Source organism: Mobula birostris, chromosome 24 (genome assembly GCF_030028105.1).
Source record: "Mobula birostris isolate sMobBir1 chromosome 24, sMobBir1.hap1, whole genome shotgun sequence".
In the NCBI taxonomy this organism is placed as follows: Eukaryota; Metazoa; Chordata; class Chondrichthyes; order Myliobatiformes; family Myliobatidae; genus Mobula; species Mobula birostris.
In genome coordinates this window covers 7,961,194-7,980,472 of record NC_092393.1, presented here as the reverse complement: position 1 = coordinate 7,980,472, position 19,279 = coordinate 7,961,194, and the positions used below count along the sequence as shown (strand labels likewise).

At 44.0% G+C, this 19,279-nt stretch overlaps 1 protein-coding gene across 1 annotated transcript in view; it reads right to left on the bottom strand.

The window, feature by feature from the left end:
• The window catches only part of pkd1b (polycystic kidney disease 1b), a 185,371-nt gene that overhangs the window by 24,382 nt on the left and 141,710 nt on the right, over positions 1–19,279 (bottom strand). Inside the window, 1 exon segment of the mRNA XM_072242758.1 lies at positions 17,719–17,831. Within this exon segment, the coding sequence (XP_072098859.1) occupies positions 17,719–17,831 (113 nt within the window).

Sequence of the window (19,279 nt, the reverse complement as noted above, 5' to 3'; positions counted from 1 at the left end):
ATCTTTTCCACATCTACTTTGTCTAGACCTTTCAACATTCGAAAAGTTTCAATAAGATCCCCCCTCATCCTTCTGAATTCCAGTGAGTACAGACCCAGAGCTATCAAATGTTCCTTGTATGATAACCCTTTCATTCCTGGATTCATCTTTGTGAACCTCCTCTGAGCTCTCTCCAATGCCAGCACATCTTTTCTAAGATGAGGGGCCCAAAACTGTTCACAATACTCAAGGTGAGGCCTCACCAGTGCCTTATAAAGCCTCAGCATCACATCCTTGCTCTTGTATTCTAGACCTCTTGAAATGATTGCTAACATGCCATTTGCCTTCTTCACCACTGATTCGACCGGCAAGTTAACCTTCAGGGTGGTTTGCACAAGGACTCCCAAGACCTTCGGCATCTCAGATTCCTGGATTTTCTCCCATTAAGAAAATAGTCTGCACATATATTTCTACTACCAAAAGTGCATGACTATTGTGATGGGATTTTAAGTTTTATTTGTTATGGACTATGCCTTTAAGGAGAGAAAGAGAATCGAGTTGGACTTATGGACTCTGTTGGATTTCTACTTGTCTACAAAATTGCTTGGTTGCTATGGTGACCAACTCGTTTACATTTCTCTGCAGCAAAATGAATTTATACAAGGACACTACAGAACTGCTGTCAGCTTCTGGGTTGCCACTGTGAAAGAGCGGTGGAGTTATTTGATGGACTATCAATTGTTTATACAGTTCACGGCTTGTTTTGAATAAGCAAGGTCAGATGATTTTCACACAGACACACAGTTCAGAGTCAAGATGGATTCGGTCAATGGAAGACACCAGTGAGTCGGTCGCTGGTTTAAACTTTCAGCAGCCCAAAAGAGATCGATCCAGAGTATTGATAAATGACTCTCATAAGTTGCTGCATCCGGAAGCAGTTGCAGAGAGGGGAGAGAAAGGTTTGAAACAGAAGAAACCTAGTGACAAAGAGGTCACTGTTTGGATTTTGTCCAAATAGCCTGTAAGGGGTGAGTTTGATTCCATTCGAATAGGAAGGTGTGATTGTCACATAGTTGATCCACAGGACTGGGTTCTCTGGTGAGGGGAAAACCTTTGTGAATACCACATGTGTGTTACCCTTTGTCTGGGTGTGGTAGTTCACTGAAGAAAGGCACCCGTGGCAAATCACTGTTAGAGTTATTTTGTACGTCATGGAACTGGATAAGCGACTATCACGTTGTGTGTTTGGGGTAACCACGTGGAATCTACTGGTGTGTCTACCCTTGCCTGGGTGGTGGTTCCCTGGAAGAGGGTCCCCTTTGTGATAAGCTACTGTTGGTGATAATCCCTACGTGGATTCTGTTTGAGTATCCTGTGGCCACCACTTTGGGATGTCCTGTAGCTGAATTTGGGTGTGGCACCACTTGTGTTGAAAGGATATTCATTGAAGATCACTGTTGGTGATACTTTGTGTGTGGAGTGGAACAACTTCGGAGATAAAACCTACTGCTATTGTTATTTTGTATTGCTGTCGTGGAATCTGTGGAATATCGACGTAATTGCCCTCTCACAATATTTGCCTTTGGATTACAAATATCTCTCATTAATTAACCTGAGCATTGAACTGAACTTTCTTACATACCATTGTAAGACTGTAACTCTTGCCACCTGAGCTTGAGTAAGTTTGGGAACTTTGTCTATACCCTTATACATGCATAACACTGCTAACTTTTGATCACCTGGTTAAGTTACTATGTTTAGTGGAAGGAAGGAAATTGCCTTTTTAAACTCACGGGGAGCATAGTCCAGCAACTTTTTTTTGTTGATGTTTCTGTAGCAGGCAATTTCTTTTTTACGAGGTCGAGTTGCTAGTTTGACGCTCAACCCAGCGCGGATGGAAAGCGTGCCGGGGAGCCGGCTGAGTTCGAACTCGGGAGCCTTCGCTCCGAAGTCCAGCGCTGATGCTACCATGCCACCAGGCCACCAGCCAGCAGACTATATTTAGTAGTTACTAATAAAGATAATGGATTTTAACATCAAAACCAGACTCCTGGTGTTTTCTATTGTTGCTGATACTTTTACAGGCTACGTGATACTACATTTTCCAACATTGTATTTCGTTTGCCACTTTCTTGCCCATTTTCCTAATCTGTCCTTGTCCTTCTGCATCCTACTCGTTTCCTCAACACTACCTGCCCCTCCACCAATCTTCGTATCACCTGCAAACCTGGCAACAAAGCCGTCTATTCCATCTAAATCATTGATATTCAGCATAAAAAGAAATGGTCCCAACACCAACCCCTGCGAAACACCACTAGTCACTGGCAGCCAACCAGAAAGTGAGGCAGGAGAAATAATAACGGGGGCAAGGAGATGGCTGATGAACTAAATGAGTATTTTGCGTCAGTCTTCACTGTGGAAGACACTAGCAGTATGCCTGATGTTGTGTGTGAAGGAAGAGAAATGAGTGCAGTTACTATTACAAGGGAGAAGATAGTCAAAAAGCTGAAAGACCTAAAGGTACATAAGTCACCCAGACCAGATGAACTGCACCCTAGGGTTCTGAAAGCGGTAGCAGTAGAGATTGTGGAGATTAATTAGAAATCATCTTTCAAAAATCATTGGACTCCAGCATGGTGCCTCCTACCAATCAGCTAATGCTCCAACCGTGATAGTAACTTTCCTGTAATTCCATGGCTCTTAACTTGGTAAGCAGCCTGACGTGTGGCACCTTGTCAAAGGCCTTCTGAAAATCTAAATACTGTATACAACATCCACTGCCTCCCCTTTATCTAACCTACTTGTAGTCTCTTCAAAGAACTACAACAGGTTCTTCAGGCAGGACTTTCCCTGAAGAAAACCATGCTAACCTTGTACGATCTTGTCCTGTGTCAGTAAGTACTCCATCATCTTGTCCTTAACAATTGACTCTAACATCTTTCGAACCGCTGAGGTCAGGCTAACTGGTCTATAATTTTCTTTCTGCTGCCTTCCTCCTTTCTTAAAGAGTGGAGTGACATTTACAATTTTCCAGTCCTCTGGCACCATGCCAGAGTCCAATGATTTTTGAAAGATAATATCTAATGCCTCTGCAACCCTAGTGTGCAGTTCATCTGGTCTGAGTGACTTATGTACCTTTAGGTCTTTCAGCTTTTTGACCACCTTCTCCCTTGTAATAGTAACTGAACTCACTTGTCTTCCTCCACACACATCAGCCCTACTGCTAGTGTCTTCCACAGTGAAGACTGATGCAGAATACTCATTTAGTTCATCAGCCATCTCCTTGTCCCTCATTATTTCTCCTGCCTTATTTTCTAGAGGTCCTATATCCACTCTCATTTCTCTTTTATTTTTAACATACTTGAAAAAACCTTTACTATCCACTTTGATATTATTTTCTAGCTTGCTTTCATTTTTCATCTTTTCCCTTCTAATGATTTTTTTAGTTGCTCTTTATAGGTTTTTAAAAGCTTCCCAATCCTCTATCTTCCCACTAATTTTTGCTTCTTTGTATGCCTTTTCTTTTGCTTTAATAATTACTTCGACTTCCCTTGTCAGCCATGGTTATACTATTTTACCATTTGAGTACTTCTTCATTTTTGGAAAACACCTGTCCTGCACCTTCCTCATTTTCCCCAGAAACTCACGCCATTGCTGTTCTGCTGTCGTCCCTGCCAACAGCTCCTTCCAATTTACTTTGCCAACATGTCTCTCATACCACTGTAATCTTCCGTACTCCACTGAAATACTGCTACATCAGACTTTACTTTTTCCCTCTCAAATTTCAAGTTGAACTCAATCATATTATGATCACTGGTTCCTAAGGGTTCTTTTACCTTAAGCTCTCTAAATTCTCTTTTCAGGACCTCATTGCTTTTCCCTCCTATGTCACTGGTACCAATATGTACCAAGACATCTGGCTGCTCCCCTTCCCTCTCCAAAATATTGTGGACGTGATCTGAGACATCACTGACCCTGGCACCTGGGAGGCAACATACCATCCGGGTGTCCCGTTCACGTCCACAGAATCTCCTATCTGTTCCCCTCACTATAGAGTCCCCTATCACTACCACTCCCTTCTTCTCTCTCTTTCCCCTCTGAATCACGGACCCATGCTTGGTGCCTGTAACCCGGTCGCTGTAGCATTCCCCATAAAAGTATCCAAAGCAGTATGCTTGTTTCTGAGGGGAATGGCTACAGGGGTGCTCTGCTCTAACTGCCCATTTCCATTTCTCCTGACGGTCACCCAGCTACTCGCCTCCTGCAACTTCAGGGTGACTATTTCCCTGTAACTTTGATCAATTATGTCCTCACTCTCCCGGAAAAGCCGAAGGTCATCCAGTCGCTGCTCCAGATCCCTAACACGGTCTTCAGGAGCTGCAGCCAGAAGCATTTCACGCAGATGTAGTTCCCCAGGAGACTCTGGGTCTCCCGGTTCTCCAACATCCGACACAAAGAGCACACCACAGCCATTTAAATGGTACAGTAAGAGAAAAAAAAACAAAAAGGAAACCTTAACAGACGCTTTACACAGAGCCGACACCTCTTCCTATCCAAAGCCTCTTTTGAGCCAAAGCTTGTCGTTTCTACACTTGCCACTGGCCTACTCCTGAAAGCCGAAGATCATCCAGTTGCTGCTTCAGATCCCTAACACGGTCTTCAAGGAGCTGCAGCGGGATGCACTTCACACTGACGTAGTTCCCCAGGAGACTCTGGGTCTCCCAGTTCTCCAACATCCGGCACGAAGAGCACAACACAGCCATTTAAATGGCACAGTAAAAGAGGGGAAAAAAAAACAAAAAGGAAAACTTAACAGACGCTTTACGCAGAGCTGACACTTCTTCCTAGTGGAAGCCTCCTTTGAGCCAAAGCCTGTCAATTCTTCTCTCACCACTGGCCTACTCCTGTATGATGCAATCCGCTTATCCCTTCTGTACTATTATTTAGATTGTAAAGCTCTGTTGTCGCCACTGATAGGACACGTACAATGGACAAGTGCTCTCGAAGCTCCCTTTTTAAATAACAACCGCCAACCTGTGAGAAATCCCTCTTGGTAGAGCTCTGTTGACACTTTGAAGACACCGAGATCTTCCTCAAAGCTATTGCCAATCATTTTTCACTCAGTACCGTCTCGCATCACTACAATGGTTCCTGCAGCTATTGTCCTGAAACTTTAATGGATTGTTCTTTTTCCTTTAATCAAACAATAATGGGCCCTTCCTCTAAATTCTTGCTATTGATGTTTCTAAGTCGCATTGTTTTAATATTGCTGTCATTCTCAGATAACGATTTTGACTCAAGCCACAGGAAAGATTGCCCTTCACTGCTGTCAGGTTCAGAATATCTTTCCCTCTGAGCCACCTCACCCCACTCTGATTTGGGAACCAGCTTGTTACTTTGCTTTGCAGGTTTCTTTCTCAACAGTGGTCTTTTTCTCATCTACCAAAATATTACTGCCATCGCGCAGCCACAATGTTTCACTTTGACCCACAGTGAAATATAAACATAGTCAGCCCACTTGGATATCCAGACTTGGATATCCAGACCAGTAAGTCCAATGACTCGTGAAGAATACCCTCAACGTACCTCTCCCTATCTCTGAAGAATTATTCCTTGTATTATAGCTGTGCTTTACCCACCAATTTACCCACCACTGACGTCAAACTCACAGGCCGATAATTGCTAGGTTTACTCTTAGAACCCTTTTTAAACAATGGATGCACATGAGCAATACGCCAATCCTCCGGCACCATCCCTGTTTCTAATGACATTTAAAATATTTCTGTCAGAGACCCTGCTATTTCCACACTAACTTCCTTCAAAGTCCTAGGGAATATCCTGTCAGGGCCTGGAGACTTATACACCTTTATATTCCTTAAGAGCGCCAGTACTTCCTCTTCTTTAATCATCATAATTTCCATAACTACCCTATTTGTTTCCCTTACCTTACTCAATTCAATATCCTTCTCCTTAGTGAATACCAAAGAGAAGAAATTGTTCAAAATCTCCCCCACCTCTTTTGGCTCTGCACATAGCCATCCACTCTGATTTTGCACGGGATCAATTTTATCCCTCACTATCCTTTTGCTATTAATATAACTGTAGAAACCCTTTGGATTTATTTTCACCTTACTTGCCAAAGCAGCTTCGTATCTTCTTTTAGCTTTTCTAATTTCTTTCTTAAGATTCTTCTTACATTCTTTATATTCCTTGAGCACCTCATTTACTCCAAGCTGCCTATATTTATTGTAGATCTCTCTCTTATTCCGAACCAAGTTTCCAATATCCCTTGAAAACAATGGCTCTCTCAAACTTTTAACCTTTCCTTTCAACCTAACAAGAACATAAAGATTCTGTACCCTCAAAATTTCACCTTTAAATGACCTCCATTTCTCTACTACATCCTTCCCATAAAACAAATTGTTCCAATCCATTCCTTCTAAATCCTTTCACATTTCCTCAAAGTTAGCCTTTCTCCAATCAAAAATCTCAACCCTAGGTCCAGTCCTATCTTTCTCCATAATTATATTGAAACTAATGGCATTGTGATCACTGGACCCGAAGTGCTCTCCAAAACATACTTCCGTCATCTGCTCTATCTCATTCCCTAACAGGAGACCCAACACTGCCCCTTCTCTAGTTAGTACCTCTGCAAAAAACTATCTTGCACACATTTTACAAACTCCAAACCATCCAGCCCTTTTACAGAATGGGCTTCCCAGTCTATGTGTGGAAAATCAAAATCTCCCACAATCACAGCCTTGTGCTTACTACAAATATCTGCTATCTCCTTACAAATTTGCTCCTCCAATTCTCGCTCCCCATTAGGTGGTCTATAATACACCCCTATAAGCGTCACAACACCTTTCCCATTAGTCAATTCCACCCAAATAGCCTCCCTAGACGAGTCCACTAATCTATCCTGCCAGAGCACCGCTGTTATATTTTCTCTGACAAGCAATGCAACACCACCCCCTCTTGCCCCTCTGATTCGATCACACCCAAAGCAACGAAATCCCGGAATATTTAGTTGCCAATCACACCCCTCCTGCAACCACGTGTCACTGATAGCTACAATATCATATTTCCAGGTATCAATCCATGCTCTAAGCTCATCCACCTTTCTTACAATGCTCCTAGCATTAAAATAGATGCATTTAAGAAACTCTCCACCTCTTACTCTCTGTTTATCCTTAATGGAGCAAACAACTTTGTTATCTTTTTCTTCCTTCTCCCCTACATCTTCGGTCTGAGGGCTCCTGATCTCTGTCCCCTGCCTATCCTCCCTCACACACTGTCTACTAGCTTTCTCTATTTGTGAACTATCCTCCTCTCTCCTAGTTTCTTTAATTTGATTCCCACCCCCCAACCATTCTAGTTTAAAGTCACCACAGTAGTCTTCACAAATCTCCCTGCCAGGATATTGGTCCCCCTAGGATTCAAGTGCAACCTGTCCTTTTTGTACAGGTTACACCTGCGCCAAAAGAGGTCCCAATGATCCAAAAACTTGAATCCCTGCCCCCTGCTCCAATCCCTCAGCCACACATTTATCCTCCACCTCACTGCATTCCTACTCTCACTGTTGCATGGCACAGGCAGTAATCCCAAGATTACTACCTTTGCGGTCCTTCTTCTCAACTCCCTTCCTAACTCCCTATATTCTCCTTTCAGGACCTCTTCCCTTTTCCTATCTATGTCATTGGTACCTATATGTACCCCGACCTCTGGCTCCTCACCCTCCCACTTCAGGATATCTTGGACGCGATCTGAAACATCCCGGACCCTGGCACCAGGGAGGCAAACTACCATCTGGGTCTCCGGACTGCGTCCACAGAATCACCTATCTGACCCCCTTACTATCGAGTCCCCTATTACAACTGTCCTCCTCTTCCTTTCCCTACCCTTCTGAGCTACAGGGCCGGACTCTGTGCCGGAGGCACGGCCACTGTCGCTTCCCCTAGGTAAGCTATCCCCCGCAAATGTACTCAAACAGAAGTCAAGGGGCAAACCTTCTTCGCCTCGCCCATTTCTGCCTAAGCCCGTTGAGCCAAAGCCCTTAAGCCCTCACTCTGTTCCCAGCTCACTCCGCAGCCCGCAAACGACACTCCCCACTGTCTAATGCTGTATTCCTTTTAAATCTTCCATGCTGGGGGAGCGTCACGTGATGATGTGGGATTGAGACATGTAAATCCAGCTCTCCCGTAAAAAATCAGCAAAGTACTGTTTAAACAAAGTAAAGTTAATAAATACTTTCAGAAAACTACTTATAAACTTCATAAGACTACTCTACGATATGCCTCATTAACCGCAACAGAAGAAGTCTGTTGTTGTGAAGTCGCCGTGAGATGGGAAGAAAAAAGGGCCTACTGCAGCGATGGAGCCTCGGATTCAAGTTGGATCTCCTTCGGAGGAAACGTATTTTATCTCTGGCGTACAAGAACAGGGATCAATGGTGGCGGTAGCGGTCTCTCGGAAGAAGATGCTGGAATTGTGCATGCGCAAAGAAATACGCATGCGCAAATCGACACAACTTAAACTACAAGAACCGACGGCCACTGCAACTGAAAGTGACTCAGAGTCAGAATTGGATATCGCAGAGACTACAGATGAAGAGGAGGAGGAAGAACTGGAAGAGACTGGAAGTAAGGGAGATGACGGAGACATAAGAGAGGCTTTATTGCAATTAACGGCTGAACTAAGAAAATTAAGAACAGAGCTTAGAGATGTGAAGATGTGCTATGATAAAGCTATGAAAAGACAGGATAAAATGGATAAGAAACTTCAGAAGATGGAAAGAACAATGGAGCATATTAACGATAGAGTGGAAAAAACAGAAAATGATGTGCTCGTCTGGAACATGGAAAGAAATCGACTCTTGGAGAAAGTGGACGTGTTGGAAAATTTTAGTAGACGTAATAATATTAAAATTGTTGGTCTTAAAGAAGGTATAGAGGGAGATAATCCAATAGAATTTTTTTCAAAGGTGGATCCCGAAAACCTTGCAAATGAAAGAGGAAGACAGATCAATTGAAATTGAGCGGGTACATAGACCAAAACCACAAGATGACCAATATCCACCATCAATTTTAATAAAATTCTTAAGATTTCAAGACAAAGAAAGGATTCTACAGGCGGCTGCTCAAGCTGCCAAGAAGAGAAAAGGGCCACTGATGAAAGAAGGGAAGAAAATTTTTTTTTACCCTGACATAAGTTATGAACTTTTGAAGAAAAGGAAGAAATTTAATCCAGTGAAAAAAGCCCTATGGGATCACGGTTATCAATTTATATTGCGTTACCCTGGGATCACAGTTATCAATTTATATTGCGTTACCCTGCAACCTTCAAGATTTTTTTGCCTGGTGGAGAAAAAAGATTTTTTGACGATTACCGGAAAGCGGAGGAGTTTGTACGAGATTCTTTGAATATTCACCAGATACAAGAACAAACCCAGGGGAGCGAGATGGATTGAAGATGAAGACTGGATCAAGGATTATGCCTGTTGGACTTTTAGGCGGATGAATATATAAATATATTATTAATTATATGAGGGAGGGGAAGAAAGGTTAAAATTTGAGGAATATTAGCTGGGAATAATGACATTAATTTTTTTTATATATATACAATCTTTTGTTACGGGGGAGCTGGAAGAAACACTGTCCAATTGCTATGTTATTCATGTGTGCAAGTGTGGCAATAGCCATGACCCACACAATGGAGGGGGGTAGTGCTGTGTATCTTTTCATTCACAACATTAGTGGGGGAGGTATTTTGTTTTTTCTTTTTTTGTATCTTATCTATCTTTTTTTTCTTTTTGCCTGGATGATTGGGAGGGAAACACATAGCAACATGGTGAAGTTCAAAGAGATTCCCCAGGGAACTATGAGAGTTGAGAACCTAAGTAATGTTTTAGATTTTAAGAGATAAATATGAAACATTTTTGAATATTTGGAGCCCTTATTTACAGCTCCGATGATAAAGATCTTGGTTCCTTGAGGAAAGTAACAAATATATATAAAATTTATTTTTAATCCCATGGAGCATGTGCAAACCTTCCAATATTCAGGCAGTTCTTTTTTTTTTCTTTTTTCTCTTTCTCTTTAGGTAGGAGTATATATCGGGAGGGGGGAGGGTTAAAAAGAAAAAAAAATCTTCCGTGCTTCACTGCCCGACGTCACATGCCTGCCCAGTCCTGCCTCTCTGAACTCCGATGAAAAAAACTGAAAATTTCAAAATGGCTTCCGCCGCACTCCCGCTCCGATTCTCAGACTTCCTCCTCCGAATTAGTAAAATGGATTCAGCAGTGGCTGGATGGGAGACGCCGGAGAGTAGTGGTGAATAACTGTTTGTCAGATTGGAGGCCGGTGTCTAGTGGTGTGCCTCAGGGATCTGTACTGGGTCCAATGTTGTTTGTCATATATATTAATGATCTGGATGATGGGGTGGTAAATTGGATTAGTAAGTATGCAGGTGATACTAAGATAGGTGGAGTTGTGAATAATGAGGTGGGTTTTCAAATCTTGCAGAGAGATTTAGGCCAGTTAGAAGAGTGGGCTGAAAGATGGCAGATGGAGTTTAATGCTGATAAACGTGAGGTGCTACGATTTGGTAGGGCTAATCAAAATAGGATATACACGGTAAATGGTAGGGCATTGAAGAATGCAGTAGAACAGAGGGATCTAGGAATAATGGTGCATAGTTCCCTGAAGGTGGAATCTCATGTGGATAGGGTGGTGAAGAAAGCTTTTGGTATGTTGGCCTTTACAAATCAGAGCATTGGGATGTAATGATGAAATTGTACAAGGCATTGGTAAGGCCAAATTTGGAGTACTGTGTACAGTTCTGGTCACTGAATTACAGGAAAGATGTCAACAAAATAGAGAGAGTACGGAGAAGATTTACTAGAATGTTACCTAGGTTTCATCTCCCAAGTTACAGAGAAAGGTTGAACAAGTTGGGTCTTTATTCTTTGGAGCATAGAAGGTTGAGGGGGAACGTGATAGAGGTATTTAAAATTATGAGGGGGATTGATAGAGTTGACGTAGATAGGCACTTTCCATTGAGAGTGGGAGAGATTCAAACAAGAGGCCATGAGTTGAGAGTTAAAGGGCAAAAGTTTAGGGGTAACATGAGGGGGAACTTCCTTACTCAGAAAGTGGTAGCTGTGTGGAACGAGCTTCCAGCAGAAGTGGTTGAGGCAGGTTAAATGTTGTCGTTTAAAGTTAAATTGGACAGATATATGGACAGGAAAGGAATGGAGGGTTATGGACCGAGTGCAGGTCGGTGGGACCAGGTGAAAGTAAAAGTTCGGCACAGACTAGGAGGGCTGAGATGGCCTGTTTCTGTGCTGTAATTGTTATGTTATATATTTTTTCCTACTCATTGAAAAATTGACACCAGAGATATCATATTCTGTTCACTGTCGACAGCTCCATAACAGCTGTGGCTCTGTACCTTTTTCTAATAATCCTTCAAGGGATGTTAGGAGCCTATCCCTAGTTGCCTTAAGAAGGTGGCGTTGATCTGCGTTCTTGAACCATTACATCCCGTGAGGTGTGGATACACCCAAATGTTGTGAGACCGAAAGTGCCCAGATTCTGACTCAACACAGGAATGGCAACATATTTCCAGGTCAGCACTGGTTTGGCAGTTATACTGAGGGTAACTTCCAGGCGGTGGTGTTCCAATGCTTTTGCTACCCTGCCCTTCTAGCTGGTTGTAAGTTAGGAGTTTAGCACTGTCTAGGAGTCTTGCTGAGTTGCTGCAGGTGATACAAACTGCTACAACTATCCACCAATAGTGGAGTGACAAATGGTTATGGATGGGATGCCTATCCAGTGGGCTGTTACGTCCCACAGGGAGTTAGACCTCTTGAGCATTGTTGAACTGCACCCATCCAGGCAAATGGAGAGTATTCCTTCACATTCCTGACTTGAGCCTAGTAAACGGTGGACAGGCTATGGGAAGTTAGGAGCCTAATTACTCACTGTAACCTTACTAGCCTCTGACCTGAACCTTTATTTGATCTTCTCTGCAACATCTGCAGCTTTAGCCAGACCACAGGCTTCCCTCATCCACTAAGGTCTCATGCTTAGCACCCTGTCTGGGTTTTTTTTTAGCTTAAACTTCACATTCCGCATCCAATGGAATATTGTCAAACTCCATCTGCAATGCTGCTGGTACATCACTGCCTGAACCTCCTTCATCAGACCTGCACTCAGAGACAGAAATCCTCCCGTTATTGGAGCTCTCATCCCAGATTGCACCTTCTCTCACTGTCAAAGGTCATCAATGGTAACTAGAACTACTGTATTAGACGGCAACCTGGAACCCCGGTCTGCCAGTTTCCATCAACTGAGCATTTACTGCATTTCCCAAGGCCACCGAACCAGTGGTGGGACCAGGGCACCCCTGAAGTGTGAGTGTCTCCTGGAAATTCTCACTGTCTAGAGTTATAATCCTTCAAAAACAAAGCTCCTTCATTTGGATTACTTTATTCAATATACTGTATATGTCCATGACCTCTATGACTGCTCACAATGTATGTGAGGCACCTGATTCATCTGTCTCTCCATGTATGTGAGATGTCTGACTCGTCTCTCAATGTGAGATGTCTGACTCATCTCTCAATGTATGTGAGTCAGCTGACTTGTCTGTCTCTCAATGTATGAGAGCCGTCTGACTTGTCTCTCAATGTGTATGAGACGTCTGATTCATCTGTCTCTCAATGTATGTGAGTCGCCTGATTCATCTGTCTCTCAATGTATGTGAGACGCCTGACTTGCCTTTCAATGTATGTGAGACGCCTGACCCATCTGTCTCTCAATGTATGTGAGACGTCTGACTTGTCTTTCAATGTGTATGAGACGTCTGATTCATCTGTCTCTCGATGTATGTGAGTCGCCTGATTCATCTGTCTCTCAATGTATGTGAGATGCCTGACTTGTCTTTCAATGTATGTGAGACGCCTGACCCATCTGTCTCTCAATGTATGTGAGACTCGTCTGACTCGTCTCTCAATGCGTGTGAGACATCTGACTTGTCTGTCTCTCAATATATGTGAGACACCTGACTCATCTACGTCTGCTTGCAACCCAACACCTCCTTCATGGATTAGAGCTCCCTCCACACCCCGTGTCTAAGTGTTGTATCAGTTCAACAGGCTTTGCTCCACCTCAGTGAAGCACGGTTGAATCAGGTTACATGTCCCGGTCAACAATAGAACAACCCACCACAATATCAATGTACAGATGCCTCCCAAGTCTGAAACATCCTGTCCTTACCACCCTATGCAGTTATGCAAGAAATACCAGTCAGTACTTTTGCTTCCAACTCCTCATTATCTAACCCTACTGTGTGAATAGTATCCACTGTGACTGTACTCTTGCGTCAGAGGCAAACAGGGTCTTCCAACTTCACTGGTAGTTACTTTCTTGAAAGGCTTCCACCTCCATACATTATAGTCCAAACCATGCCAGTTGCAGCAAAATCCCACATCCCAATCCCTGTAGGACATAGAAACTTAGAAATCCTACATCACAATACAGGCCCCTCGGCCCTCAAAGTTGTGCCGAACATATCCCTACCTTAGAAATTACTAGGTTTACCTATAGTCCTCTATTTTTCTAAGCTCCATGTACCTATCCAAAAGTCTCTTAAAAGACCCTGTCGTAGCCGCCTCCACCACTGTTGCCGGCAGCCCATTCCACAAACTCACCACTCTCTGAATAAAAAACTTACCCCTGACATCTCCTCTGTACCAACTCCCCAGCACCTTAAACCTGTGCCTTCTTGTGGCAACCATTTCAGCCCTGGGAAAAAGCCTCTGATTCTCCACATGATCAATGCCTCTCATCATCTTATACACCTCTATCGGGTCACCTCTCATCCTCCGTTGCTCCAAGGAGAAAAGGCCGAGTTCACTCAACCTATTTTCATAAGGCATGCTCCCCAATCCAGGCAACATCCTTGTAAATCTCCTCTGCACCCTTTCTATGGATTCCACATCCTTCCTGTAGTGAGGCGACCAGAACTGAGCACAGTACTCAAAGTGGGGTGTAACCAGGGTCCAACCAGGGTCCTATATAGCTGCAACATTACCTCTCGGCTCCTAAATTCGATTCCACAATTGATGAAGGCCAACGCACTGTATGCCTTCTAAACCATAGAGTCAACTCGCACAGCTGCTTTGAGCGTCCTATGGACTAGGACCCCAAGATCCCTCTGATCCTCCACACTGCCAAGAGTCTTACCATTAATACTATATTCTGCCTTCATATTTGACCTACCAAAATGAACCACTTCACACTTATGTGGGTTGAACTCCATCTGCCACTTCTCAGCCCAGTTTTGCATCCTATCAATGTCTCGCTGTAACCTCTGACAGCCCTCCACACTATCCACAACACCTCCAACCTTTGTGTCATCAGCAAATTTACTAACCCATCCCTCCACTTCCTCATCCAGGTCATTTATAAAAATCACGAAGAGTAAAGGTTCCAGAACAGATCCCTGAGGCACACCACTGGTGACCGACCTCCATGCAGAATATGACCCGTCTACAACCACTCTTTGCCTTCTGTGGGCAAGCCAGTTCTGAATCCACAAAGCAATGTCCCCTTGGATCCCATGCCTCCTTACTTTCTTAATAAGCCTTGCATGGGGTACCTTATCAAATGCCTTGCTGAAATCCATATACACTACATCTACTGCTCTACCTTCATCAATGTGTTTAGTCACATCCTCAAAAAATTCAACCAGGCTCGTAAGGCACGACCTGCCCTTGACAAAGCCATGCTGACTATTCCTAATCATATTATACCTCTCCAAATGTTCATAAATCCTGCCTCTCAGGATCTTCTCCATCAACTTACCAACCACTGAGTTAAGACTCACTGGTCTACAATTTCCTGGGCTATTTCTATTCCCTTTCTTGAATAAAGGAACAACATCCGCAACCCTCCAATCCTCTGGAACCTCTCCCATCCCCATTGATGATGCAAAGATCATCGCCAGAGGCTCAGCAATCTCCTCCCTCGCCTCCCACAGTAGCATCCGGTCCTGGAGACTTATCCAACTTGATGCTTTCCAAAAGCTCCAGAACATCCTCTTTCTTAATATCTATATGCTCAAGCTTTTCAGTCTGCTGCAAATCATCACTACAATCACCAAGACCCTTTTCCATAGTGAATACTGAAGTAATGTGTTCATTAAGTACCTCTGCTATTTCCTCCGGATCCATACATACTTTCCCACTGTCACACTTGATAGGTCCTATTCTTTCACGTCTTATCCTCTTGCTCTTCATATACTTGTAGAATGCTTTGGGGTTTTCCTTAACCCCGCCAGCCAAGTCCTTCTCACGGCCCCTTCTGTCTCGTCTAATTTCCTTCTTAAGCTCCTTCCTATTAGCCTTATAATCTTCTAGATCTCTAACAGTACTTAGCTCCCTGAATCTTTTGTAAGCTTTTCTTTTCCTCTTGTCTTGATTTATTACAGACTTTGTACACCACGGTTCCTGTACCCTACCAGAACTTCCCTGCCTCATTGGAACGTACCTATGCAGAACTCCACACAAATATCCCCTGAACATTTGCCACATTTCTTCCGTACTTTTCCCTGAGAACATGTGTTTCCAATTTAAGCTTCCAATTTCCTGCCTGATAGCCTCATAATTCCCCTTACTCCAATTAAACGCTTTTCTAACGTCTGTTCCTATCTCTCTTCAATCCTGTCGTAAAAGAGATATAATTATGATTACTATCTCCAAAATTCTCACCCACTGAGAGATCTGACACCTCACCAGGTTCATTTCCCAATACCAGATCAAGTACAGCCTCTCCTCTTGTAGGCTTATCTACATATTGTGTCAAGAAACCTTCTTGAACACACCTAACAAACTCCACCCCATCTAAACCCCTTGCTCGAAGAAGATGCCAATTGATATTTGGGATATTTCTTGCTTGTTACTTGTTACATATACCTGTTAGGGTGCATTCTAACAAGTAACAAGCAAGAAATTTCGCAAAAATCTCCCATCACGACAACTCTGTTATTGTTACACCTTTCCAGGATCTGTTTCCCTATCCCTGTTACTATTGGGCAGCCTATAAAAGACACCCAGCAAAGTTATTGACCCTTTCCTGTTCCTAACTTCCATCCACAGGGACTCCGTAGACAATCCCTCCATGGCGTCCACCTTTTCTGCAGTCGTGACAACTGATCAACAGTGCCACGTCCCCACCTCTTTTGCCTCTCTACCTGTCCTTTCTGAAACATCTAAAACCCGGCACTTGAAGTAACCATTCCTGTCCCTGAGCCATCCAAGTCTCTATCACCTGCCTATCCTCCCTCTCGCACTGTCTACAAGCTTTCTCTATTTGTGAGCCAACCTCCTCTTCCTCAGTCGCTTCAGTTCGGTTCCCACCCCCCCAACCATTCTAGTTTAAACTCTCCCCAGTAGCCTTAGTAAACCTCCCCACCAGGATATTGGTCCCCCTGGGATTCAAGTGCAACCCATCCTTTTTGTACAGATCACACCTGCCCCAAAAGGGGTCTCAATGATCCAGAAATCTGAATCCCTGCCCACTGCTCCAATCCCTCAGCCACGCATTTATCCTCCACCTCATTCTATTCCTATTCTCACTGTCGCGTGGCACAGGCAGTAACCCTGAGATTACTACCTTTGCGGTCCTGCTTCTCAACTTCCTTCCTAACTCCCTGTACTCTTTTTTCAGGACCTCTTCCCTCTTCCTACCTATGTCATTGGTACCAATATGTACCATGACGTCTGGCTGTTCTCCCTCCCACTGCAGGATATCTTGGATGCGATCTGAAACATCCTGGACCCTGACATCTGGGAGGCAAACTACCATCTGAGTTTCTTTCCTGCGTCCACAGCATCGCCTGTCTGACCCCCTAACTATAGAGTCCCCTGTCACTACTGTCTTCCTCTTCCTTTCCCTACCCTTCTGAGCCACAGGGCCAGACTCTGTGCCAGAGGCACGGCCACTGTCGCTTCCCCCAGGTAGGCTGACCGCGCCCCCCCCCCCCAACAGTACTCAAGCAAGAGTACTTATTGTCAAAGGGTACAGCCACAGGGGTACTCTCTAGTACCTGACTCTTCCCCTTCCCCCTCCTGACTGTGACCCGGTTGTCTGTCTTCCGTGGCCCCGCTGTGACCACCTGCCTGTAACTCCTTTCTATCACCTCCTCACTCTCCCTGACCAGGCGAAGGTCATCGAGCTGCATCTCCAGTTCCCAAACTCTGTTCCTTAGGAGCTGCAGCTCGACACACCTGGTGCAGATATGGCCATCCAGGAGGCTGGGAGACTCCAGGACCTCCCACATCTGACACCAAGCACAGATCACCGGCCACACACACATAACACCGCAAATAACACCAGTAAACCTACCTCGCCTCATCCCGTTACTGCCTAAGCCAATTGAGCCAAAGCCCTATCACTCTGCTGCCTCTCACTCCACTACCCGCTCCGAATGCTGCCCGCTGGATACAGCGGTCTTCTTTTTAAATCTTTCGTGCCCTACTGGCTGACATCACGTGTTTGCACAGTCTTGCCTCTCTTCTACCCCGAGTGGTAAAAACTGCCTTGGCTCCGAATATCAGCCATTCACTGGCAGCCTTCTTGCTCCAAACGTGTGCATTGGTGTTTGACTGGAGCAGAATACTCAGCAACAACCCCTGCAGGTTTACAAGTTTATTTTAGCTGTACATGTTCCTACCTTCCTTCGACCGGACTTGTTGTAGCTGTGGTACTCCAAGTAGTGTCATCCGAGAGTTATTATACAAGTGCGGCAGTAGTCTGGTCCCTATCCATTGCCAGGTTTCAGTTGGCCTGTGAACAAATTAAATCTATCGTCATCAAACATTCAGACATAAGAAACATTCAGTCGCCTCCCATGCTTCTAAGGAGTCAACCTCTTGAACATATTCCACATTACTTCCAGTGCGAGTAATATCATCCTAATTAAGACCAGAACTTTGAGCAATACTCCAGGTTCAGTTTGAGTGGCAATGTGTAAAGTTACAGCAAAACATTTTACACTGCATGCATACCCCCTGCAATAAAATCCAACATTGCATTGGTCTTTATAGTTACTCATGTGACTTTTATGTTTTTAAGTAGAACTCCCAGTTCACTTTGTACAACATTCTGTGATATCATGCCATAAATAATAATAATATGGGATTTCATTCCTTTTTCAAAAGATAACTTAATTTTTCCTCATAATACTCCATCTGACAATTCCTGCCCACTCAATTCCTATCGATAACCCTTTGTGGACTCCTCACATCCTGTTCACCCACCCTTGGGCAAATTTCACCACAGTTCATTCTGTCTCTTCAACATTATGAATATAGATTGTATGTAGTTGACACCCCAGCACTAACCCCTATGGCTCTTCACTGTCAGTCTAAAAATAATCCATTAATCACAATTGTCTAGCCCCTATCCATTTCACACCCCCAGCCCCAGATACTCTTACCATATAAAAGGTTAAGCTTAAGATAGTTTCTTAAATGTCCTCTAGAATGTCTCTAAAATACAATTTGTTTTAATCACGAACTATGATAATTTTGCTTGATTGTCTTGTGACTTTTTAAATGTCCTGTCTCTTTAATAATGGAATCCAGCATTTTTCCAATGAAACTGCTAGACTAACTGGCCTAAGGTTTCCTGATACTGTGTCTCTCCTTTCTTGTTTGGTGGTGTTACGTTTGCTGTTTTCCAATGCCCTAGGAGCTCTGCAGAACCACTGGCCTGACTCCCCACAGGAGATACAGTGGAGATGTCAACCCATACCCAAAGTGATGAGCTACCCGATGGTGCCCATACCATGGCTGTTTCCTTTCCTGTTCTACGACTGCAGTGATCGTGCCACCAGGCAATGGCCCGAAAAGCCGTATCTGACCTGCAGGAGGGGAAGCTGGCACACAACTAGGTCAGCTTGAGTAGCTGTGTCCGTGAGGGGCAGTGCAGAGGGAGGAGAGGTGCTCACCTACTTCCTGTAAGTATGGTTTTGTATCTCCTGTGCATTAACACATCACATTCATCCTATGGCCATGGTGTTATCGACAAATGCGTATATGGCACTGGAGCTGTGCTTAGCCATGCAATCAGTAGATCAGGGGGCTACTAGAAGAAGATATTGTTACCGAGCCTCACTGACTGAAGTTTACTAATAAGGAAGTCGAGGTTTCAGTTGCAGAGGCAGGTACAGAGGCCAAGGTCCTGGAGGATGATGGTAGGTTTGGAAGGGATTGTGTTAAACGTCAATGAAC